Below are 27,787 nucleotides of genomic sequence, written 5' to 3' on the forward strand. Positions count from 1 at the left end.
GTGACTAAAAAAATATCTTCCATGTTAAAAATAAAGTAGCAACACTCTTGGAGACGATGGCCATATCTCTTACTTATCAGTTTTTTCTCTTCATACCAAGTGTAAGCATAAAGGAATATGAAGAACCTCAGATCAAATGGGACAACAGAACGTGCTCCTGCCACTTAAAAATACACATGTGACTTATTACTTAATATTTTGTAATAATCAATACAACCCCAAAATGATGACTTGGCTAACATTTTTAACTTTCACAGAAACCCCAAACAACCTATGATTTTTGGAAAGTACATGTAAAATCACTAAAATTCAAACACACTATTTAAAACTGCAGAAATAAAAACAAATTACAAACGTATAATATAATTCATTTAATTATTTATTATTGGGGACATTCTTTTTCCCTTTAATAAAAAGAATAGCAGTGATATATATGGTATTGGAAGAAAATTAAGAGCTTCTATAAAATGCTGTGAAAAGAAATTTCAACTATCACTAAATATGCCAAGTTTTAGTTTAAATGCAAAAGAAACTAGTCAGTACATTTAACAAACTTGAAGTAGACACATTTCCCTCTGAAGCAATGATTTGTGATACTTCCTAGATAATTCTTCAGGAAAGTCTTTCTACAGATTAACTAAATAGTTCAGAACATGAAGACACAGGTACAGAACAGAACATGAACAGGTCACCCAACATAACTGGTCTCCATGGTTACTACAATGCAGTCCACAGGAGCAGGTGGTGAAGAAAACCACTACAATTCAATGATGTAGAGTTGTCAGAAACCCAGATCATGACACTCTTTTTCTATTACCTGATGGTTAGTTGTTTAGCTAGATGCAATGGAAATAAAACTGAAAGAAATCTGAAAAGGAAATAAAAAAGGAAAGCTTTGCCTCAACATTTTTTATTTCCGGTGAAATCAAATGGTTTCCACCACTGAGAAAACTGCAGTGCTTTCTTCCTCTGATCTTCAAAACTTTCTCGCACCCCTTTCCTCCAAACTCTTGGTTCTATATCCAGCATGCCACCAATGATTTCCTTTTAAAGAATGAGAAAAAAACAAACACACACACATGTATAAAGACTGAAAAACAGGAGTGAAGCTATTCCTGTTTATTCTGTTACTAAATGTAATAATTAAGTACTTCTCTAAAGGATGCTCAAATTTTATATTAGTTTCAAGTTAAAAAAAAAAACAAAAACTTGTTTTCATTTAATTCTAACTATGTTAAACCCTGTGATTCCAAAGGTTCTTAGTTGTATCTCCTGTCAAACAATTTGTCTATTTTGTTGCTTCTTAGTACATCTATCAGACAGCAGCAAAGGGGAAGAAGAGAAAATGAAATTTAATTAATTTGGTCCTTATTAGCTGCTCTGGTAAGAAAATCTGAAGAAAAAGTTAACCAACATGTAGCAATTATAAACTTGATTGTTCAACTACAGTTGAATCTTGGGCTAATGTTCTCTCTACTACCCAATATATTTAAAAGCCAGTTTCTTCTATTAGCTGGAGATCTTTTTTTTTAGGAAATGAAATCATATTTTAGTACCAAGCCATATAAACCAATAATTAAAAATTATAATCACCTTCATTTAAAAAACCATATTCCCAAGTCCTGAAATAATATATTTTCAATGGTCTGCTTATTATTCTAGATCATTTCTTTCATGATCATCTTCCTATTCCTATGATATCAGCTATAGAGATTAATTAAATTTATGACAGTGAGTGGGCTTCTCTGGTGGTTCAGTGGCAAAGAACCCTCCTGCCAATGCAGGTGGTGCTGGTTAGATCCCTGGGTCAGGAAGATCCCCTGGAGAAGTAAATATCAACTCACTCCAGTATTCTTGCCTGGGAAATCCCATGGACAGAAGAGTCTGGCGGGCTACAATCCATGGGGTGGCAAAAGAGTTGGACGTGACTTAGTGACTGAGCACAGATGCATGATAGTGAGTATCCATATACAGAAAGATATGGGGGAGATTTATAATGCTTCAAGGAAGGGAAGTATGGTAATACAGGAAAACTCTGGGCTAGAGGTAGAATTCTCCATATTCAGTCTAGGTCTACAGGACTGTTAAGACCTTGGATGTAATTGCTCTAAGACATAGGTTCTTCATCTTAACAAATACTCTATTAATGAAGGGATCTACTGTATACAAGCAATGGCCAAATACTGTAGGTGATACAGAAATAACTAACATACATTTCTCTGTCTTCAGAAAACTCATAACAGAATGCAGAGCTGTGGTGGGAGCCACAATAATAACCCAATTACATAAAGGACTGTCTTATAAAGCAGAATAAGGTAAATGCCAAAGTAGACTATACGGAGACTCAAAAAGAAAGGAGATTCTATTTGCTGGATAAATCAAGAAAAGCTTCATGGAAAAGGAAATCTCTTCACTGGATAAAGGAAGTAAAGGGGCCAAGACAGACATAGTGTAAAAAGAGGACAAATTTAATGCAAGAGTTTCTTAGCATCAGCCAATCACTAGCAATGTAGTTTAAGAAAGCCTAGCTTTATAGATCTAAATTTTTCTAAAATTTGACCTAAATTTTTCTAAAATTTTCTAAAATTGACTTAAAATTTTCTATAAAACATCGTTTCGTCTCATGTGTAACATTAAGGCACACATACCACAAGGATTGATTCTTGTTCTGTTACTGAAGCAGGTATTAATGCAAAGAGACCAATCCTTCTTGCTGTCTAAACTTAACTGCAGGCTGAGGGAGTGTGCGTACACAGGCTTTTTCTTGGAAAGAAATTTCGAGGAAAATGGATCAGCGATGTAACACTAACTAAAGAAGTTTTCAACACTAAAACAGTATCATATAAATCATAACATGTGCTTAATATTCGGAGGAGGACAATCTCCCAATTAAAGTTATGCAAGTTAAAAACTAGGTATTTACTTCATTTTTACTAGAATCATTTTTTTAAATAAAAGCAGAGTCATAAAAGTTCTGAGTTATAAAACTCTCCTGAAATTTAACAATGTTTTTCAGAGCAATGAAAACAAATCTCTTTCTAGTTAACTCTGGGAAAAAATAATCTCTCAGACAAGTTTCTAAAACGTATTTCAACCGTTCATAGATGAACGTGATTTGGGGTCTCTTGTTAGCCTTTAAGGACAACAGTATAAAAAATTGTGAGTCCAAACCTCTCACAGGTCCCTAATCATTGTAGAAAATGATCTGACATGGGATGAAAATGGGTAGGAACAGGGAACCACGGGCAAAGTTCATCTAGGCTCCTCTAATTTAGAGAGAAAGGCCTGACCTACACTAGATTGAAAGGTCACTTTCTTGAGCTATTATTGCCCAAACTTCTTTCGACTGCTCCTATGGCTACATTAATTTCATTCTAGGCCCTGATACTAACTTATATACTTCCCAGATATTTAACAGAACTTAAATTTAAGGACTACACCCCTAGAAGGCAATCTGTAGTAATGGAAAGAATCCACTAGCAACTGAAAGATCTACACTCTAGTATCTAACCAGAAACTGTGAAATGACTGCTATATTCTTCTCGGACTGTACGGTACTTAGTTATAAATGAATAGGTGAGATCATTTGTTTTCTAGTTCAACCAAGAATTTATGCACCCCTTGGTTCTGTCACTTACTAGCACATGATCCTGGGGAAGTTATACTCGTTTCAACATCTATAAAATGTAGATTGGTTTCAACATCTTTAAAATGAAAGTATAAAATGTCTACATGATAGTGTCATTATGAGCATTAAATGAGTGCTGAGAACATTACCAGGCTCACTGTAAATCCTCAACAAATAGGTTATCATCATTATCAATTAACATTCTCAGCACAGGCCTGGCTGTCTCCACAGGAAAACACTACAGTCACTGCTGACACTGTCAACAAACCATTTGGTTCCAAAGTGACATTCCTGACTGTTATAAATATCCTGGTATATATTTCTTAATAGCTTCTAGGTACTCCCTCTGAAAACTGGATTTTACAGCAGTCACCAACTTCACTGTACATTGTGCCCAAAGTTATTTCCCTTTAGAAGTAATGTTACAAAATTGCTAAATTCTGGAATTTTACCAATTTGTGAGCATACCTTTCCAAAGTAATGTGGGAATTTGTGCTGATCTTCAATGACATGGGCAAACCCCCCCTGGAGGCCAAAATCCACAGAGAAGTAAGGTAAGCCTCTGGGTACCTAAAAAACAGATAAATCACACATGAATACAGCATGAAATCAGGAAGTTATGCTTAATCCCTCTTCCTAATTAAGTATTCCTCAAGACAAACATATACAATGAATTTACAATTATAGAAATACTTCAAAAAATAACCTAATATCTTAACTAAAACATTTTGTTGGCTTTCAGTTGGATAGTGCTTCATAATATCCAGCAATTAAAATCAGAACCAATTATTTTTCTGTCTTTGGGAAAAACAGCAAAGAAAAGGTGCTTTAAAAATATTTAACAACACAATAATTTTCTTTAGACTATGCAAATAGAGATTAAGGATATGCTTTCTTGTGTTTTTTCTCATAGTGCAGAAAAGGAACTGGGGCTTAGTCATATACTCAGAGCTTTGTTTATAATATCCTTGAACTTTTATTACTATTTACTGATCAAAAATAAATGCAAACAATCACAGCTTTTTAATTAACTGATAAGGCGGTATAGTAATATTTAGTTTATCAATCTCATTTTAAAATATTTCCCGTATTAAGTATTATCTTTCCCTACCTTTTTTCCCTCCCTCTTACTACATACACTCAAAGACACACACACACACACACACACACACACACACACACACACACACACGTGTGTAGGCATGAAGTATTTCAGACACTATCTTGATTGGAAAAGGTCATAATTTCTAGCTTTATATTAAGTAGATCTTCTGTCCTGGCAAGTTTTTCTTCCAAGCCCTAATTATGTTACTAGAAAGTATTCAAATTGGTCAATTTAAAGTAATATTGGGCACTTCCCTGGTGGTCCAGTGGCTAAGACACTGCACTCCCAATGAAGGGGGCCTGGGTTCGAACTGTGGTTGAGGAACTAGAAACCACATGCCGAACTAAGAGTTAACATGTCACAACTAAAGATCTGGCATGGCACTAAGACCCAGCACAGCCAATAATAAATAATTTTTTTTTAAAGTAATATTGCAGTTGTTCAGTCATAAAGTCATGTCCAATTCTTTGCGACCCCATGGACTGCAGCATGCAGGCTTCCCTGTCCTCCACTATCTCCCAGAGTTTGCTCAAATTCATGTCCAGTGAGTTGGTGATGCCATCTAACCATCACATTCTCTGCCATCCCCTTCTCCTGCCTTCAATCTTTCCCAGCATCAGGGTCTTTTCAAATGAGTTGGCTCTTCACATCAGCTGGCCAAAGTATTGGAGCTTCAGCATCAGTCCTTCCAATGAATATTCAAGGCTGATTTCCTTTAGGACTGACTGGTTTGATCTCCTTGTAGCCCAAGGACATCATGTCTTCTCCAGCATCACAATTACAAAGCATCAATTCCTCTGCACTCAGCCTTCTTTATGGTTCAAGTCTCAAATCCATACCTGACTACTGGAAAAACCATAGGTTTGACAATATGGAACTCTGTCAGCAAAATGATGTCTCTGCTTTTTAATATGTTGTCTCAGATTGTCATAGCTAAAGGAACAAGCGTCCTTTAATTTCATGGCTGCAGTCACCATCCACAGTGATTAATATCTCCCTCCCTTAATCCCCTGATAAAGTTGTATTTGCTAATTTTGGCAGTGATTTATATTTGTCATTCAGTTACTCAGTCATGGACAACTCTTTGTGAGCCCATGGATGCAACACATCAGGCTTTCCTGTCCTTCACCATCTCCCAGAGCTTGCTCATACTCATGTCCATCGAGTCAGGGATGCCATCCAACAATCTCATCCTCTGTCATCCCCTTCTCCTGCCTTCAATCTTTCCGTGAACCAGCATCTTTTCTAATGAATCAGCTCTTCGCATCAGGTGGCCAATGTATTGGAGCTTCGGCTTCAGCATCAATCCTTCTAATGAATATTCAGGATCAATTTCCATTCAGATTGACTGGCTTGATTTCCTTGCAGTCCAAGAGTTCTCAAGGACCACAGTTCAAAAGCATCAGTTCTTCAGCGATCAGCCTTCTTTATAGTTCAACTCTCACATCCATACATGACTACTGGAAAAACCATACACTTGACTGTATGGACCTTTGTCAGCAAAACAATGTCTCTGCTTTTTAATACACTGTCTAGGTTTGTCATAGTTTTTCTACCAAGGAGCAAGCGTCTTTGGATTTTGTGACTGCAGTCACCATCTGCAGTGACGCTGAACACATGAAAATAAAGTCTGTCCCTGTTTCCATTGTTTTCACATCTATCTGCCATAAAGTGATGGGACTGGATGCCATGATTTTTGGTTTTTGAATGTTGAGTTTATGCCAGCTTTTTCACTCTCCTTTTTCACCTTCATCAAGAGGCTATTAGTTCCTCTTTGGTGTCTGCCATAAGGGTGGTGTCATCTGCATAGCTAAGCTTATTGATATTTCTCCCTACAATCTTGATTCCAGCTTGTGCTTCATCCAGCCCAGCATTTCTCATGATGTACTCTGCATATAAGTTAAATAAACAGAGTGACAATATACAGCCGTGATGTACTCCTTTCCCAATTTGGAATCAGTCTGTTGTTTTACGTCTGTTGTTAACTTTTGCTTCTTGACATCCATACAGGTTTCTCAGAAGGCAGGTAAAGTGCTCTGGTAGCCCTATCTAGGAGAAGGCAATGGCACCCCACTCCAGTACTCTTGCCTGGAAAATCCCGTGGACGGAGGAGCCTGGTAGGCTGCAGTCCTTAGGGTCGCTAAGAGTAGGACACGACTGAGTGGCTTCACTTTCCCTTTTCACTTTCACGCATTGGAGAAGGAAATGGCAACCCACTCCAGTGTTCTTGCCTGGAGAATCCCAGGGACAGGGGAGCCTGGTGGGCTGCCGTCTATGGGGTTGCACAGAGTTGGACATGACTGAAGCGACTTAGCAGCAGCAGCCCTATCTAATTAAGAATTTACCATAGTTTGTTGTGATCCACACAGTCGAAGGCTTTAGCATAATCAATGAGATGGAAGTAGATGTTTTCCTGGAACTCTCTTGCTTTTCTGATGATCCAGCGGATGTTGGCAATTTGATCTCTGGCTCCTCTGCCTTTTCTAAATAAAGCTTGAACACCTGAAAGCTCTCAGTTCACGTACTATGGAGGCCTGGCTTGGAGAATTTTGAGTATCACTTTGACAGCATGTGACATTAATGCAATTGTGCAATAGTTTGAACATTTTTTGGCATTATCCTCTTTGGGATTGGAATGAAAACTGACCTTTTCCAGTCCTGTGGCCACTGCTGAGTTTTCCAAATTTGCTGGCATATTGAGTGCAGCACTTTAACAAACAGTATGATCTTTTAGGATTTGAAATAGTTTAGTTGGCATTCCAACACCCCTACTAGCTTTGTTCGCAGTGATGCTTCCTAAGGCCCACTTGACTTCACACTCCAAGATGTTTGGCTATAGGTGAATGATCACACCATCATGGTTATCCAGGTCATCATTTTTTTTTGTATAGTTTTTCTGTGTATTCTTGACACCTTTACTTAATATCTTCTAATTCTGTTATTTCCATACCATTTCTGTCTTTTTTTTTTGCCCATCTTTACATGAAATGTTCCCTTGGTATCTCTAATTTTCTTGAAGAGATCTCTAGTCTTTCCCATTCTATTGTTTTCCTCTGTTTCTTTGCACTGTTCACTTTGGAAGGCTTTCTTGTCTCTGCTTACTAGTCTTTGGAACTCTGCATTCAGGGGGGCGTGTCTTTCCTTTTCTCCTTTGCCTTTCACTTCTCTTTCCTTATATATTTGTAAGGCTTCCTCAGACAACCATTTTGTCTTTTTGCATTTCTTTTTCTTGGGGATGGTTTTGATCACTGCCTCTTGTACAGTGTCATAAACCTCCATCCACAGTTCTTCAGACACTCTATCAGATCTAATCCCTTGATTATCGCTTCCATTATACGACCATAAGGGATTCGATTTAGGTCATACCTTAATGGCCTAGTCGCTTTCTCTACTTTCTTCAATTTAAGTCTGTGTTTGGCAATAAGGAGTTCATTATCTGAGCCACAGTCAGCTCCTGGTCTAATTTTTGCTGACCATATAGAGTTTCTCTATCTTCTGCTGCAAAGAATATAATCAATCTGATTTTGGTATTGACCCAAGAAAAAGAAATGCAAAAAAGCAAAATGGCTGTCTGAGGAGGCCTTAAAAATAGCTGTGAAAAAAAGGGAAGCGAAAAGCAAAGGGGAAAAGGAAAGATATACCCATTTGAATGCAGAGTTCGAAACTATAGCAAGGAGAGATAAGAAAGCATTCCTCAGCGATCAATGCAAAGAAACAAAGAAAAACAATACAATGGGAAAGACTAGAGATCTCTTCAAGAAAATTAGAGATACCAAGAGAACATTTTATGCAAAGATGGGCTCAATAAAAGCCAGAAATGGGAGGGACCTAACAGGAGCAGAAGATATTAAGAGGTGGCAAGAATACACAAAAGAACTGTATAAAAAAGACCTTCATGACCCAGATAATCATGATGGTGTGATCACTCACCTAGAGCCAGATATCTATCCTGGAATATGAAGTCAAGTGGGCCTTAGGAAGCATCACAACAAACAAAGCTAGTGGAGGTGATGGAATTCTAGTTGAGTTATCTCAAATCCTGAAAGATGATGCTGTGAAAGTGCTGCACTCAGTATGCCAGCAAATTTGGAAAACTCAGTAGTGGTCACCGGACTAGAAAAGGTCAGTTTTCATTCCAATCCCAAAGAAAGGCAATGTCAAAGAATGCTCAAACTACCACACAATTGCACTCATCTCATACGTTAGTAAAGTAATGCTTAAAATTCTCCAAGTGAGGCTTCAGCAATATGTGAACCGCGAACTTCCAGATGTTCAAGCTGGTTTTACAAAAGGCAGAGGAACCAGAGATCAAACTGCCAACATCCGCTGTATCATTGAAAAAGCAAGAGAGTTCCAGAAAAACATCTATTTCTGCTTTATTGACTATGCCAAAGCCTTTGACTGTGTGGATCACAATAAACTGTGCTAAGTTCTGAAAGAGATGGGAATACCAGACCTCCAAACCTGCCTCCTGAGAAACTGGTATGCAGGTCAGGAAGCAACAGTTAGAACTGGACATGGAACAACAGACTGGTGCCAAATAGGGAAGGAGTACATCAAGGCTGTATATTGTCACCCTGCTGATTTAACTTATATGAGAAACACTGGGCTGGAGGAAGAACAAGCTGGAATCAATATTGCCGGGAGAAATATCAATAACCTCAGATATGTAGATGACAACCAGCCTTATGGCAGCAAGTGAAGAACTAAAGAGTCTCTTGATGAAAGTAAAAGAGGAGAGTGAAAAAGTTTGCTTAAAACTCAACATTCAGAAAACTAAGATTATGGCATCTGGTCCCATCACTTCATGGCAAATAGATGGGGAAGCAGTGGAAAAAATGGCTGACTTTATTTTTCTGGGCTCCAAAATCACTGCAGATAGTGACTGCAGCCATGAAATGACAAGACACTTACTCCTTGGAAGAAAAGTTATGACCAACCTAGATACAATATTAAAAAGCAGAGACATTACTTTGCAAACAAAGGTCCATCTAGTCAAAGCTATGGTTTTTCCAGTGGTCATGGATGGATGTGAGATTTGGACTATAAAGAAAACTGAACGCCAAAGAATTGATGCTTTTGAACTGTGGTATTGGAGAAGACTCTTGAGATTCCCTTGGACTGTAAGGAGATCTAACCAGTCCATCCTAAAGTGATCAGTCCTGGGTGTTCATTGGAAGGACTGATGTTGAAGCTGAAACTCCAATACTTGGGCCACCTGACGCGAAGAGCTGATTCATTTGAAAAGATCCTGATGCTGGGAAAGATTGAGGGCAGGAGGAGATGGGTACGACAGAGAATGAGATGGTTGGATGACATCACTGACTTGATGGACATGAGTTTGGGTGGACTCCAGGAGTTGGTGATGGACAGGGAGGCCTAGCGTGCTGTGGTTCATGGGGTTGCAAAGAGTCAGACACGACTGATCGACTGAACTGAACTGATGTCCATGTGTAGAGTAGTGTCTTGTGTTGTTGGAAGGTGGGTGTTTGCTATGACCAGTGCATTCTCTTGGCAAAACTGTTAGCCTTTGCTCTGCTTCCTCTTGTACTCAAAGACCAAACTTGCCCATTACTCCAGGTTTCTCTTCACTTCCTACATTTGCATTCCAGTCCCCTATGATGAAAAGCACATCTCTTTTTTGGTGTTAGTTCTAGAAGGTCTTATAGTTCTTCATAGAACGTTTCAACTTCACGTTCTTTGGCATTAGTGGTTGGGGCATAGACTTGGAACACTGTGATACTGATTGAATGGTCTGCCTTGGAAACAAACAGAGATCATTCTGTCATTTTTGAGACTGCACTGAAGTACTGCATTTCAGACTCTTTTGTTGACTATGAGGGCTACTCCCTTTCCTCTAAGGGATTCTTGCCCACAGTGGTAGATATAATGGTCATCTGAATTAAATTTGACTACTGCTGTCCACTTTAGTTCACTTATTCCTAAAATGTCGATGTTCACTCTTACCATCTCCTATTTGACCACTTCCAATTTACCTGGATTCATGGACCTAACATTGCAGGTTCCTATGCAATATTGTTAACAACATCAGACTCTACTTTCCCCACAAAACATATCCATAACTGGGCGCTATTTCTGCTTTGGCTCAGCCTCTTCATTCCTTTTGGAGCTATTGCTCTGCTCTTCTCCAGAAGCATATTGGACACCACCAACCAAGGTAGTTCATCTTTCAGTGTCATATCTTTTTGCCTCTTCATACCTTCATGGGCGGAGAAAGCGATGGCATCCCACCCCAGTACTCTTGCCTGGAAAATCCCATGGACAGAGGAGCCTGCTAGGCTGTAGTCCATGGGGTGGCGAAAAGTTGGACATGACTGAGTGATTTCACTTTCACGCATTGGAGAAGGAAATGGCAACCCACTGCAGTGTTCTTGCCTGGAGAATCCCAGGGATGGTGGAGCCTGGTGGGCTGCCGTCTATGGGGTCACACAGGGTCGGACACGACTGAAGCAACTTAGCAGCAGCAGCAGCAGCACCTTCATGGGGTTCTCAAGGCAAGAATGCTTAAGTGGTTTGCCATTCCCTTCTCTAGTGGACCATGTTTTGTCAGAACTCTCCACCATGACTTGTCCATCTGGGGTGGCCCTACAACGGCATGACTCAGTTTCATTGAATTACATCCTTCTACTTAATTATATATATTTTGTATTGTGCCTTCCAGAAGGCATATCTTGGGAAAAGATAGTGTAGTGTGATAGGGTGGAAGAAGAGTGGTCATCTTGAAATAGTATAAAGCAATTAAAACTGGGGCCTATAAAGAGTTGTATCAGTTATAGGAAAAGTTTAAGTTAAAAAATCAGTTTACAAGCTAGTATATAACATAAAATGCAGAGAAATGGTTACTACTCATGCTTTTTAAAAAATATTTTCACATTTTAAAGTAAAATTTAAAACACATATGACATACACAGTTAGCCAAAAAATAGATGGACAAGACTCTAATCACATTTCTGTTACTTATAACTATAACTTTAGACAAGTTATTTAAGATCTGTGAGTCTTATGATAAATATGAAGAGCTCAGAAGTCTGCTGTGAGGATCAAATAGAAAAATGCATATTAAGTACACAGACTAATGTTTGGCAAAGAGAATATTATTCAAATATTTTCATTTCCATCTCCTATTAACACTGCTTTGTGCAAATCTAGTAGTCAAAAAAGAATGGAAGGCCCCATTAAAATATTTTTGCTATCTAAATAGATCAACGTGTGAAACATGAATATGAATGGCTAAAATTATATTGAAGACTACATGGATAAAGAACAGTACTCTCCAGGAAGGGATCTTGAGGAATCAACTTATGATAACAGTGTCCATGTTTTTTGTTGGTATGATATTGTCTTTTGCAGAAAAATGGCTTCCTAAATATGTCAATGCTCTAATTCCCTATTTGCCATAAATAAATTACATTATAAGGCAAAAAGGGCTTTGCAGATATGATTAAGTTAGGGATCTTGAAATGGAAAGATTATCTCAGGTTATACAGGATATGACAGAAAGGTCAGAGTCAGAGAAACACTGGAAGATCTTATACTGGTTGGCTTTGAAAGAACCACAAGCCATGGAATGCAGCTGACTTCCAGAAACTGAAAACAGCAAGGAAATGGATTCTCCCTAAGAGCCTCAAAAAAAAGCAGGCCTGCTGACATCTTTATTTTAAACCCATTTCATATTTGCGACTCCCAAAATTATGAGATAATAAATATGTTATTTTTAAAGCACTAAGTTTGTGGTAATTTGTATATACACAGCAAAGCTCAACAACATATTGTATAATTTCCAAGATGAACACGCTGTCACAAACAACTCTTCTCTCACTGAAGGATGCAAAAGGTACAACCTACGCTCTTGCTAGAAGAGTTATTAGTCTGTAGGCACTGCGAAGGCTCCATTATCAAAGTACACGTACATTCAGTACTCTCCTTTTCTTGCCCTGACCAGCAGGAGTGAAAGAAGTTGAAACTTTGTACCACCCATGAAGAGTACTGACAGAATTACAGCAAAAAATTTTATTGATGATGGAAAAACAGTAGTATTTGTTTTCTGCTTTAAACATTCCAGTCTTCAATCCTGACTTTCTATAATTGTCCTCATATTTAAAGATCCCAGGGTAAACACAAATTTTCCTTGAGGTGGACTTTGCTTACTTTTGAAAGTCAAACCCGAGATCTCTTAGATGTTTTTCAACTGCTACAGTTATCACGGAATTAAATTTCAAAATCATAATAAAAAGTTGAGAAGAATTCATGTGACTTCTCTATAAACTGTATTGAGAATTAAAAAAAACTATTTTGTGAAAAAGATCACTTTCTTGACAACTTAGTGAACATCATGCAACCCCTCTGCAATTAACATTCAGACATGTTTCCCTTGCATATATTCATGAACTTCACACTATACTGAAAATAAATCAAAAGACCTAGAGAAAGTAGATAAAATAGACATTAAAACAAGTTTATACTCACACAAATAAAAACATAAATGAACAGAGAATCAGAATGAATTATTAATAGGCAAATCTGTACTAATAGCCAAGAATCTACTATGGGAAAAAAAATCACCACCCCCAATACACATACAAAATACTTAATGAAACTAAGGAGATGGGATACAGGGCTGCTTTTTTATGGACGTAGAGTTTTTCTAAAAGAAGCATAATGAGATTTCTTCAGAATTAAAGTTAAAATAGATCAAGTTTGTTCACTTCATGCTCAGAAACATTATCATGTTAAAAAGACACTGGAAAACTTAACTTTGTAAAAAGTGACCTGCTTTGAAATTATTCTTAGACTCAAGTTCTCGTCACAATTCCATCCACATAATTATTAAATCCTAAAGCTAAGAGGGACTTCAAGAGGTCATCTAGTTCATTCCCAAGCTGCTCTGGCTCTCAAATAGTCTCAGATAAAACACTACGTGGCAATTTAGAAAAGAAACCACTTCAAAGTTAAATATGTAATAACCATTGCAAGAAGAATCTGTATGTATGTTTCTTACTGGTTAAATGAAAATATTAACCCTCCAGGAACTTATTTCAGGTATATATTCAGATTAAAATAAATAAACTTGCAGTAGATACTAGACTGTTTTTGTTCAGGTGCTAAGTCATGTCCTATTCTTTGTGACCCCATGGACTGTAGCAAGCCAGGCTTCCCTGTCCTTCACTGTCTCCTGAAGTTTGCTCAGACTCATGTCCATTGAGTTGGTGATGCCATCCATCTCATCCTCTGCCGCCCTCTTCTCCTGCCCTCAATCTTTCCCAGCATCAGGGTATTTTCCAATGAGTTGCCTCTTCACATTAGGTCGTCAAAGGACTGGAGCTTCAGCATCAGTTCTTCCAATGAATATTCAGGGTTGATCTGCTTTAGGATTGATTGGTTTGATCTCCTTGCTGTCCAAGGGACACTCAAGTCTTCTCCAGCACCACAATTTAAAAGCATCAGTTCTTCAGCACTCAGCCTTCTTTATGGTACAGCTCTCACATACGTACACGATTACTGGAAAAACCACAGTTATGACTACACCAACCTTTGTTGGCAAAGTGATGTCTCTGCTTTTTTTATACACTGTCTAGGTGGGTCACAGCTTTTCTTTCAAGGAGCACGCATCTTTTAATTTCGTGGCTGCAGTAACCATCCACAGTGATTTTGGAGCTGAAGAAAAGAAAATCTGTCACTCTTTCCATTGTTTCCCCATCTATGTGCCATGAAGCAATGGGACCAGAAGCCATGATCTTCATTTTTTGAATGTTGAGTTTTATGTCAGCTACTTCACTCTCCTCTTTCACCTTTACCAAGAGGCTCTTTAGTTCCTCTTCTCTTTCTGCCATTAGAGAGGTATCATATGCATATCTGAGATTGTTGATATTTCTCCTGGAAATCTTGATTCTAGCCTGTGATTCATCCAGACTGGCATTTTGCATAATGTACTCTGCTTAGAAGTTAAATAAGCAGGGTGACAATATACAGTCTTGATGCATTCTTTTTGCAATTTTGAACCAGTCTGTCATTCCAAGTCAGGTTCTAACTGTTGCTTCTTGACCTGCATACAGGTTTCTCAGGAGGCAGGTAAGGTGGTCTGGTATTCCCATCTCCTTAAGAATGTTCCATAGTTTGTTGTGATCCACACAGTTAAAGCCTCTTCATTCTTTCTGGAGCTATTTCTCTGCTCTCTCCCAGTAGCTTATCAGACACCTTCCAGCCTAGGGCGTTATCTCCTGGTGTCATAGCTTTTTGCCTTTTCATACTGTTCATGGGCTTTTCGAGGCCAGAATACTGGAGTGGTTTGCCATTCTCTTCTCCAGAGGTACTAGATGGCTTACCAATAAAATATTGCATATATAGTAGTTATCATGGAGTTCATATATGTTGACATATCTATCAATATATATACTTGTTTTAAACTGATATTTAAGTTCAAAGACATTCTAAAAGATCTGTTATTTTTTATTCCCCCTACATGTTTTCTATTTTTGATGTCCTATTTTACATCTTAATGCCTATCCCTTAGCTGTTTACTTTAGTTATACTTAATTTTATCATTTTTGTCTTTTAACTTTTTTAAAATTCAGTTAAAAAAAATACTTAATTTGGCTGCACTGGGCCTTAGCTGTGGCATGCAGGATCTTTGCTGCCATGTGCCCAGGGCTCTCCAGTTGCGGCATATGGGATTTGTCACCCCATGGCATGTCGGATCTTTGTTCCCTGACCAGGGTCGAACTTGCATCTGAAGGTGAATTATTAACCACTGAACCATCAAGGAAGTCCCTCTAACAGTTCTACTTTTTGAAATTTTTTTTTTAAACCTTCTTATTTTATACTGGGATATAGCTTATTAACAATGTTGTGATAGTTTCAGATGAACAGCAAAGGGACTCAGCCATACATATATATGTATCCATTCTTCCCCAAACTCCCCTCCCATCCAGGTTGTCCTGTAACACTGAGCACAGTTCCATGTGCTATACAGTAGGTATTTGTTGCTTATCCATTTTAAATACAGCAGTGTGAACACGTCCATCCGAAACTCCCTAACTATCACTTTCTCCCAGAAACCATAAATACACTCTCTAAGTCTGTCTCTTTCTATTTTGTAAGGAAGTTCTTTTGTATCATTTCTTTTAGATTCCACATATAAGGGATGTCACACAATATTTCTCCTTCTCTACCTAAATTACTTAACTCAGTATGACACTCCCTAGAGTAGGAGGGTTCCTTTCTCTCCACACCTTCTCCAACATTTATTTTTGATGATATTCATATTGCCTGGTATCATTTCTTTACTATTATTCAACTTCTCTATGGCTGTTTCTTAAGCTATAAGATGGAGAAAAAGAGGGGGAGTTCAAGAAATCGGAGAAGGCGATGGCACCCAACTCCAGTACTCTTGCCTAGAAAATCCCATAATGGAGGAGCCTGGTAGGCCGCAGTCCATGGGGTCGTGAAGAGTCGGACACAACTGAGCGACTTCACTTTCACTTTTCACTTTCCACTTTCATACATTGGAGAAGGAAATGGCAAACCACTCCTGTGTTCTTGCCTGGAGAATCCCAGGGATGGCGGAGCCTGGTGGGATGCTGTCTATGGGGTCGCACAGAGTCAGACACAACTGAAGCAGACTTAGCAGCAGCAGTAGCAGTTCAAGAAATAAACATAAATAGCCTGGAGCTAAAAAGCATTTAATAAAAGTTTGCTCTAAGGCTATCATGGTAGGTGTTTTATATATCTCTCTTCTTTGGTGAAATGTTTTATCAAGTCCTTAGTTCATTCATTAGGTAAGTTTTAACGGGCTTTTCTATCAGTATTTAAAAGTATTTTAAATATTAACAATATTCAGCTCAGTTCAGTTCACTCAGTCATGTCTGACTCTTTGTGACCCCATGAATTGCAGCATGTCAGGCCTCCCTGTTCATCACCAACTCCCGGAGTTCACCCAAACTCTTGTCCATGGAGTCGGTGATGCCATCCAGCCATCTCATCCTCTGTCATTCCCCTTTTCCTCCTGCCCCCAATCCCTCCCAGCATCAGAGTCTTTGCCAATGAGTCAACTCTTCTCATGAGGTGGCCAAAGTATTGAAGTTTCAACTTTAGCATCAGTCCTTCCAAAGAACATCCAGGACTGATCTCCTTTAGAATGGACTGGTTGGATTTCTTTGTAGTCCAAGTGACTCTCAAGAGTCTACTCTAACACCAAAAGCATCAATTTTTTGGCGCTCAGCTTTCTTCACAGTCCCACTCTCACAACCATACATGACCACAGGAAAAACCATAGCCTTGACTAGACGGACTTTAGTCGGCAAAGTAATGTCTCTGCTTTTGAATATGCTATCTAGGTTGGTCATAACTTTCCTTCCAAGGAGTTAAGCGTCTTTTAATTTCATGGTTGCAATCACCATCTGCAGTGATTTTGGAGCCCCCCAAAATAAAGTCTGACACTGTTTTCCACTGTTTCCCTCTCTATTTACCATGAAGTGATGGGACCAGATGCCATGATCTTCGTTTTCTGAATGTTGCGCTTTAAGCCAACTTTTTCACTCTCCTCTTTCATTTTCATCAAGAGGCTTTTTAGTTTCTCTTCACTTTCTGCCATAAGGACAGTGTCATCTGCATATCTGAGGTTATTGACACTTCTCCCAGCAATCTTGATTCCAGCTTGTGCTTCTTCCAGCCCAGCGTTTCTCATGATGTACTCTGCATAGAAGTTAAACAAGCAGGGTGACAATATACAGCCTTGATGTACTCCTTTTCCTATTTGGAACCAGTCTGTTGTTCCATGTCCAGTTCTAACTGTTGCTTCCTGACCTGCATACAGGTTTCTCAGGAGGCAGGTCAGGTGGTCTGGTATTCCCATCTCTTTCAGAATTTTCCACAGTTTATTGTGATCCACACAGTCAAAGGCTTTGGCATAATCAATAAAGCAGAAATAGATGTTTTTCTGGAACTCTCTTGCCATTTCCATGATCCAGCGGATGTTGGCAATTTGATCTCTGGTTCCTCTGCCTTTTCTAAAACCAGCTTGAACATCTGGAAGTTCACAGTTCACGTATTGCTGAAGCCTGGCTTGGAGAATTTTGAGCATTACTTTATTAGCATGTGAGATGAGTGCAATTGTGTGGTAGTCTGAGCATTCTTTGGCATTGCCTTTCTTTGGGATTAGAGTGAAAACTGACCTTTTCCAGTCCTGTGGCCACTGCTGAGTTTTCCAAATGTGCTGGCATATTGAGTGCAGCACTTTCACAGCATCATCTTTCAGGATTTGAAATAGCTCAACTGGAATGCCATCACCTCCACTAGCTTTGTTTGTAGTGATGCTTCCTAAGGCCCACTTGACCTCACATTCCAGGATGTCCGGCTCTAGGTGAGTGATCACACCATCGTGATTATCTTGGTCATGAAGATATTTTTTGCACAGTTCTTCTGTGTATTCTTGCCACCTCTTAATATCTTCTGCCTCTGTTAGGTCCATACCATTTCTGCCCTTTATCAAGCCCATCTTTGCATGAAATGTTCCCTTGGTATCTCTAATTTTCTTGAAGAGATCCCTAGTCTTTTCCATTCTGTTGTTTTCCTCTATTTCTTTGCATTGATCACTGAGGAAGGCTTTCTTATCTCTCCCTGCTATTCTTTGGAACCCTGCATTCAGATGCTTATATCTTTCCTTTTTTCCTTTGTTTTTCCCTTCTCTTCTTTTCACAGGTATTTGTAAGGCCTCCCCAGACAGCCTAACCTCTGTCTTATCTGTCCCAGTTAGTGAGAGAGAAGAGATTTAAATGAAATCAATGATATCTGCTAACTTAGTGGGTTCTTCTTATCTAAGTTTAAAAGGTATCTTTCTTTCAGAAGTCTAGCCAAAAATACACTTCTATTGTGTTCTAAATTATTGTTAAAACCTAATTCTAATTTTGTTGTACACTCTGAAGCCTTGACTTTAGCAGAGAGCAACAGGAGGAGGCAGATGTTAGCTGTGTGTTTGCCATATATGGCCTTCATTATTTTGAGGTATATTCCCTCTATGCCCACTTTCTGGATAAATTTATCATAAATGGATGGCAAATTTTATCAAAAGCTTTTTCTGCCATCTATGGAGATGATCACATGGTTTTTATTTTCAATTTGTTAATGTGGTATATCACACTGATCGATTTGAATATCGGAAAATTCTTGCAATTCTGGGTTAAATCTCACTTGATCATGGTTTATGATCTTTTTAATATATTGCTGGATTCAGTCTGCTGTTAGTTATTGAGGATTTTTTCATCTATGTTCATCAGTGATACTGAACTCTAATCTTTTTTGTGATATCTTTGTCTGGTTTTAGTATCAGGGTGATGCTGGACTCATATAGATGAGTTTAGAAGCATTTCTTCCTCTGCAATTTTTTGGAATAGTTTCAGAAGGATAAACGTTAGGTAGAATTCAGCTGTACAGCCATCTGGTTCTAGATTTTTGTTTGCTGGAAATTTTTAAATTACTGACTCAATTTCAGTACTGGTAATTCGTCCATTCATCTTTTCTATTTGTGCTTGGCTCAGTTTTGGAAGATTATACCTTCAAAAGGCCCCAAATAGCCAAAACAATCTTGAGAAAGAAGAGCAAAGCTGGAAGAATTATGCTCCCTGACTTCAGATCATACTCTTTAATACAAAGCTACACCCATCAGAACAGTTTGATACTGGCATTGAAAACAGACACAGATCAATGGAACAGAATAGACAGCCCAGAAACAAACTCACGCACCTATGGTCACCAAAAGGAACCAAGAATATACAATGAAAAAAAGACAGTCTCTTCAATAAACAGTGCTGGGAAAACTAGACAGATACAAATAAAGAAGTGAAATTAGAACATTCTCTAACACCATACAAAAAATAAAAGTTAAAATGGATTAAAGATCTAAAGTTAAGGCCAGATACTATAAAATGCCTACAGGAAAATAGAGAACATTCAGGGACATGAATCACAGCAAATTTGTATCCATCACCTGCTGCGGGTGCTGCTAAGTTGCTTCAGTCGTGTCTGACTCTATGCGACTCCACAGACAGCAGCCCACCAGGCTTCCCCATCCCTGGGATTCTCCAGGCAAGAACACTGGAGTGGGTTGCCATTTCCTTCTCCAATGCATGAAAGTAAAGAGTGAAAGTGAAGTCGCTCAGTCGTGTCCCACTCTTCGCGACCCCATGGACTGCAGCCTACCAGGCTTCTCCGTCCATGGATTTTCCAGGCAAGAGTACTGGAGTGGGGTGCCATTGCCTTTTCTAATCCATCTCCTGGAGTATATTAAATAAAGCAGAAGTAAAGAAATGGGACCTAAGCAAACTTAAAAGCTTTTGCACAGCAAAGGAAATTATCAACAAAATTTAAAGACAACCGACTAAATGGGAGAAAATTTTTGCAAATTATATGACCAATAAGGGGTTAATCCAACATATATAAACAGTTAATACAGCTCAATATAAAAACAAACAAACAAACAACCCAACTAAAAAGGGGATTAAAAAACTGAATTTTACCAAGGAGGAAATGAAGATGGCCACAGGCATACGAAAAGATGCTCAAAATTACTAACATCAGGAAAATGCTAATCAAAACCAAAACCACAATGAGATATCACCTCATACCTTTATGGCTACTGCTAAAAATAAAACAAATAACAAAGTTGGCAAGGATATGAAGAAAAGAGAACCCTAAAACCCTATTGGTGGGAATGTAAATTGATGTAGCCACCAGGCAAAACAGTATAGAGGTTTATTAAAAAACTCAATATACAACTACCATATAACTCAGCAATTCCTCTCTTGGATATATATATCTGAAAAAAAACAAAAACACTAATTTGAAAAGGTATATGCATAGAATGTTTATGCTGTTGTTCAGTTGCCAAGTCACGTCCAAATCTTTGCAATCCCATGGCTGCAGCACTCCAGGCCTCCCTGTCCCTCACCATCTCCCAGAGTTTGCCCAAGTTCATGTCCATTGACTTGGTGATGCCATCCAACCATCTTATCCTCTGTTGCCTTCTTCTCTTTCTGCCTTCAATCTTTCCCAGCATCAGGGTCTTTTCCAATGAGTCAGCTGTTTGCATCAGATGGCCTAAGTACTGAAACTTCGGGATCACCATCAGTCCTTTCAATGAATATTCAGGGTTAATATCCTTCAGGATTGACTGGTTTGACCTCCTTGCTGTCCACGGGACTCTCAAGAGTCTTCTCCAGCACCATGGTTCAAAAGCATCAATTATTCGATTTTTTATGGTCCAATTCTCACATCTGTATATGATTACAGGAAAGACCACAACCACAACTATACAGACCATTAATAGCAAAATGATGTCTTTGCTTTTTAATACACTGTCTAGGTTTGTCATGGGCTTTCCTGGTGAGTCAGTAGTAAAGAATCTGCCTGCAAGGCATGAGACGCAGGATCGATCCCTGGATGGGGAAGACCTTCTGGAGGAGGGCAAGGCAACCCACTCCACTATTCTTGCCTAGAGAAAGCCATTGACAAAGGAGCCTGGTGAGCTATGGTCCATTGGGTGACAAAGAGTCAGACACAAATGAAGCAACTGAGCACTGTTTGTCATAGCTTTCCTTCCAAGAAGCAATCGTCTTCTAATTCCATGACTGCAGTCACCATACACAGGGATTCTAGAGCCCAAGAAGAAGAAATCTTTCACTGCTTCCACCTTTTCCTCTTCAATTTGCAATGAAGAGATGGGACCGAATGCCATTTTAGTTATTTTAATATTGAGTTTTAAGCCGGCTTTGCCACTCTCTTCTTTCACCCTCATCAAGAGGCTCTTTAGTTCCACCTCACTTTCTGCCATTTGAGCAGTATCATCTGCATATCTGGGGTTGTTGATATTTCTCATGGCAACCTTGATTCCACCTTGTAAGTCATCCAGCCCAGCATTTTACATGATGTACTAAGCTAAGCACATCATGTATAAGCTAAATAAACAGGGTGACAACAAACAGTCTCGTTGTGCTCCTTCCTCAATTTTGAACCAGTCCATTGTTCCATATAAGGTCCTAACTGTTGCTTCTTGACCTTCATACAGGTTTCACAGGAGACAAGTAAGACGATCTGGTATTCCCATCTCTTTAAGAATTTTCCACAGTTTGTTATGATCCACACAGTCAAAGTCTCTAGCATAGTTAATGAAAAAGAAGTAGATGTTTCTTCTGGAAATCCCTTGCTTTCTCCATGATCCAGTGAAAATTGGCAATTTTATCTCTGGTTCCTCTGCCTTTTCTAAACCCAGTTTGTACATCTTGGAAGTTCTTGTTTCACATAATGCTGAAGCCTAGCCTGAAAGATTTTGAGCATAACTTTACTAGCATGGAAAGTGAGTCCAAGTGTCCAGTAGTTTGAACATTCTTTAGCACTTCCCTTCTTGGGAACCGGGATATCGATTGACCTTTTCCAGTCCTGTGGCTACTGTTAGGTTTTCCAAATTTGCTGACATATTGAGTGCAGCACTTTAACAGCATCATCTTTTAGGATTTTAAACAGCTCTGCTGGAATTCCATTACCTCCACTAGCTTTACTGGCAGCAGTGCTTCCTAATGCTCTTTTGACTTCACACTCCAGGATGTCTGGCTCTAGGTGAGTGATCACACCATTGTGGTTATTCAGGTAATTAAGTGTCAGGAACCGTGTTTAGCATTACTGACAAAATGGAGGCACAGCCCCAACCCCCCTCTCTTTGTCCCGCAGGCACGGACCTGGGATGAAGGAGTTAGGCCTTGTAACTCTGACTTGTTTTTTCCTTTCCTCGGCTGAACTGACTGAAAAGAATATTAAGGTGCTTATTGTTCTTGAGAGGAGCATGAGAAGGCACAAAGCCTTCTGCAGCTGTGCTCAGAGAATAATTCATAAAGTTAATCACTGACATTTGATCAAGGACTTTTGCAGAAGAGTGTTCCAGGGTGAGCACGTAGGCTGCAGCTTGAGGCCATGGGAGGGATTGCTATCTGAAGCCTATTTGTGAGCGAAGTGTTTTTATGGCAAAGGAGTTTGCTGCATTTAGGGCTTAGTAATAATTAAAATAGTTAGAAGCTAAAGATTTAAGGAATGTTGTAATGTTAACACATTCTGCTATAGCTCATAGAGATTAGGAACTTTAGCAATATTAATAGCTAGAAGCCCTTTTTAAGAAACAGTGAGCTTAGGATACTAGGGACAAACAGGAGTTAGAGAGATAAGATATAAGCTGAGGTTTGTGGTATGCAGCCCAGACTTAGGCACGAGTTACAGTGTAATCACGAGTTAAAGTAAAACACTATTCTGAGAGAATCACTGGAGCAGAAACTCTGTTTGAAGGGCAACAATGATTTATGGAGACAATAAATCTGGGTGAGGGGAAATTGAAAATGTCAAACCTCTGACCTAATGCTTTTGTAAAAGTATAAAAAGAATCTTAAGCTTGAAACAAAGTTACGCAGTCCAAGAAAATTCAGAGGCTGCATCATACTTGCCGACACCATTCCTTCCTTCGGGTTAAATCCCTGGCTGCTGGAGCTGGACTCGGGCAATAAAGATCTTTGGTGTATAGTTCTTCTGTGTGTTCTTGACATCTCTTCTTGATCTCTTCTGCTTCTGTTAGGTCTTCACCATTTCTGTCCTTTACTGTGCCCATATTTACATGAAATGTTCTTTTGATATTTCTAATTTTCTTGAAGAGATCTCTAGTCTCCTTCATGGTCACTGCCTTGTCATGTTGAAGGGGCTTGTGTAACTCTATGGAGCTATGAACCATGCCATGCAGGGCCACCCCAGACAGATGGTTTCCACTTTAGAGTTCTGACATAATGTGGTCCACTGAAGGAAGGCGTGACAAACCACCCTAGTATTCTTGCTATGAGAACCCCATGAACTCTGTAAAAAGCCAAATGTTCATCAGTTCATTTCACTCGCTCAGTCGTGTCTGACTCTTGCAACCACATGGACTGCAGCATGCCAGGCTTCCCTGTCCATCACCAACTCCTGGAGCTTGCTCAAACTCATGTCCATCGAGTTGGTGATGCCATCCAACCATCTCATCCTCTGTCATCCCCTTCTCCTCCTGCCTTCAGTCTTCCCCAGCTTCAGAGTCCTTTTCCAATGAGTCAGTTCTTCACATCAGGTGGCCAAAGTATTGGAGTTTCAGCTTCAGCATCAGTCCTTCCAATGAATATTCAGGACTGATTTCCCTTGGGATTGACTGGTTGGAAAATGTTCATAGCAGCATTATTTACAATAGCCAAGATATGAAAGCATCTTAAGTGTCCATCAACAGATGAATGGACAAAGATGTTAAAAAGAACAGAATTTTGCTATCTGCAGCAACATGGATGGACTTGGATGGCATTTGGCATTATGCGAATTGAAGTAAGGCAGAGAAGAACAAATACTATATGATATCACTTATACGTGGCATCTAAAAACTGCAACAAACTAATGAATAAAGGGGAAAAGCAGCAGACATACAGATATAGAGGACAAACTGGTGGTTACCAGTACCAATGAGCAGGGGCAATATGGGGTTGGGGAGTTGAAGATACAAACTATCATGTGTAATATAGGCTCAAGGATGTATTGTACAACATGGAAAACACAGCCAATATTTTGTAATAACTGTAAATGGAAAGTAAACTTTTAAAATTGTATTAAATTTCTTTTAAATTTTTAAAAAGAGAAAAGACTTATAAATGGTTTTACTTTTGAATTAAAACTGTCTCCAATAATGCAGATTTCAATCTTTTGTCTGGGATATAATAAAGGTAATAAAGAATATAAAAAAGGAGATTCTATTAGTCACATGTATCAGGAGTCTGGATTTCTAAAAGAAATGCGATAGAAATATTCTAGTGATATCTTCTATAATAAGGGTCAGCAAAATTTTAAAAACTTATAAAAAACTTTTTAAAACCTATAATAAAAGTTTGAACTTAAATAAAAATAATTTGGGCATCGCACATCATAAACTTTTTATTGTAACTCTCAATTCTGCCCTTGTAGCATGAAAGCAGCCAAAGACAGTACTCATAAAAGGATATATCTATGTTACTATAAAACTTCATTCATACAAACAAGCAGCAGGCTGGATTTAGTACAAAGAATGCAGTTGCCAACTCTTGCACCAGAATATAAGCTACAAAAAGTCTTTGCTCTGCTTCATTATGTATGTACCTAGAACACTGCCTGGTAAATATCAGGCATTCAAATATACATTCACATAATACTCTTTTCATAGAAAAAGAAAAAGAAATCTATAGTTCTATTATATATCTATTCCATTTAATGTGTATTTCTAGAAAAGAAGGAGGTCACTACAGAAGTACTCACCTTAAGTTTTACTTCAATTGAAAACGACTTGAAAATCAAGATTAAACTATGAAGCATGGTTAGTAAGGTCTCTAAAACAAAAAATGTATTCATAATCTAACTCAACTACTATTTTAAAGGAACATAACAGTAGACCTATGTATAGGCACCCTCCACCCACAAAAAAGGAGCGAGAAAGAGAGTTTTAAATTCAAAACAGGATCTTTAGAAGAGACCAATGTTTTTCTCATTACAAATTCAGTAACAAGAAAGCATCTTTCCTTGCCTGTCCCACAGAGGCTGACAATCTCGTAAGAAGAACTTTCATGGCTGAGAATCTCATAAGAAGAATTTTCACGGCAGTCTTATGGCTGTCATAACCAATTATAAGGACTACTGCAGAGGGCCGGAAAATCAGGAATAAATATTCATATAAGCCATTAGACAAATAAGGATTTGCTAGACCAGGTAAGATGAAAATGATTTCTTCTTCATTTATAGAACTATATGTACTTCACCTTTGGTCACTGAGCCAAATGGTCTCTTTCTCAAATAAGATATGAAAATTACAAAGATTCTAACAGTAGGGTTATTTCTTTTATTAAGAAAAAGTAATACTTACAGACTTTCTGATGTCTTTTGAAGAGAGATCAATCAATTTCTTGTTTATAGACCATTCTTCATCAGATTCCATTATGGCTTTCTAAGAAATAGCCATTTGTTAATGAAAATATACAAGTAAATACAAAGAGGCAGCTTAAAAATAAAGTAATACGGTGAATTAGCTATAGGGTATACTATACATGTTAGGTCATTATTTTGAATAAATTAACCCTTTAATTTCTGTTACTTAAAATTGGAATTTCTTGATTTCATACAAGTCTGATCTTCACCCAAATTGATTCTATATTGCTCATTCTATACTCCTGTACATAAAAATTCACAAATTTCCTATTCCATTCATAGCATGTATGCATGCTTACTTAGCCTTTCAGCTGTGTCTGACTCTTTGTGACCCCATGGACTATAGCTTGACAGGCTCCTCTGTCCATGAGATTACCCCAGCAAGAGTACTGGAGTGGCTTCTATTTCCTCCTCCAGGGGATCGTCCCAAACCAGCGATCAAATCCATGTCTCTTGCATCTCCAGCATTGGGAGGCATATTTGTTTTTGTTTTTTTAATTGGATGCTAATTACTTTACAAGAATACAAGTAAATTAATGCAAAAAAGAAATGCAAAAAAGCAAAATGGCTGTCTGAGGAAGCCTTACATAGCTGTGAAAAGAGGAGAAGCAAAAAGCAAAAGAGAAAAAGAAATCTATACCCATTTGAATGCAGAGTTCCAAAGAATAGCAAGGAGAGATAAGAAAGCCTTCCTCAGCAATCAATGCAAAGAAATAGAGGAAAGCAATATAATGGGAAAGACTAGAGGTCTCTTACAAGAAAATTAGAGATACCAAGGGAAGATTTCATGCAAAGATGGGCTCAATAAAGGACAGAAATGGTATGGACATAACAGAAGCAGAAGATATTAAGAAGAGGTGGCAAGAATACACACAGGAACTGTATAAAAAAGATCTTCATGACCCAAATAATCACGATGGTGTGATTACTCACCTAGAGTCAGACATCCTGGAATGCGAAGTCAAATGGGCCTTAGGAAGCATCACTACAAACAAAGCTAGAGGAGGCAATGGAATTCCAGTTGAGCTATTTCAAATCCTAAAAGATGATGCTGTAAAAGTGCTACACTCAATATGCCAGCAATTTTGGAAAACTCAACAGTGGCCACAGGACTGGAAAAGAAGCCCAATCCCAAAGAAAGACAATGCCAAAGAATGCTCAAACTACCGCACAATTGTACTCATCTCACACGCTAGTAAAGTAATGCTCAAAGTTCTCCAAACTAGGCTTCAACAATACGTGAGCCATGAACTTCCAGATGTTTAAGCTGGTTTTAGAAAAGGCAGAGGAACCAGAGATCAGATTGCCAACTGATGTAATCAAAAAGAGAGTTCTAGAAAAGCATCTATTTCTGCTTTATTGACTATGCGAAAGCCTTTGACTGTGTGGTTCACAATAAAGTGTGGAAAATTCTGAAGGAGATGGGAATACCAGACCACCTGACCTGCCTCTTGAGAAATCTGTATGCAGGTCAGGAAGCAACAGTTAGAACTGGACATGGAACTGGTTCCAAATAGGAAAAGGAGTACATCAAGGCGGTATATTGTCACCCTGCTTATTTAACTTCTATGCAGAGTACATCATGAAAAACGCTGGGCTCGTAAAGCACAAGCTGGAATCAAGATTGCTGGGAAAAATATCAATAACCTCAGATATGCAGATGACACCACCCTTACATCAGAAAGCAAAGAACTAAAGAGCCTCTTGATGAAAGTAATAGAGAAGAGTGAAAAAGTTGGCTTAAAACTCAACACTCAGGAAACTAAGATCGTGGCATCCGATCCCATCACTTCATGGCAAATAGATGGGGAAACAATGGACAGTGACAGATTTTATTTTGGGGGGCTCCAAAATCCCTCAGATGGTTACTGCAGCTATGAAATTAAAAGACGTTTACTCCTTGGAAGGAAAGTTATGACCAATCTAGAGAGCATGTTAAAAAAAAGAAACATTACTTTGCCACCAAAGGTCCGTCTACTCAAGGATATGGTTTTTCCAGTAGACATGTATGGATGTGAGAGGTGGACCATAAAGAAAGCTGAGCA

General features: G+C 38.6%; 1 protein-coding gene across 1 annotated transcript in view; it reads right to left on the minus strand.

The window, feature by feature from the left end:
- CWF19L2 (CWF19-like 2, cell cycle control (S. pombe)) overlaps positions 356-27,787 on the minus strand; it is a 149,217-nt gene continuing 121,785 nt past the window's right edge. The window contains exons 16-18 of the mRNA XM_018059850.1: positions 25,681-25,761; positions 4,097-4,198; positions 356-1,044 (exon numbers count right to left, since the gene is read on the minus strand). Of these exons, the coding sequence (XP_017915339.1) occupies positions 901-1,044; positions 4,097-4,198; positions 25,681-25,761 (327 nt within the window). The 3' untranslated portion in view covers positions 356-900. The remainder of the gene's footprint in view (positions 1,045-4,096; positions 4,199-25,680; positions 25,762-27,787) is intronic.

This window comes from Capra hircus, chromosome 15 (genome assembly GCF_001704415.2).
Source record: "Capra hircus breed San Clemente chromosome 15, ASM170441v1, whole genome shotgun sequence".
In the NCBI taxonomy this organism is placed as follows: Eukaryota; Metazoa; Chordata; class Mammalia; order Artiodactyla; family Bovidae; genus Capra; species Capra hircus.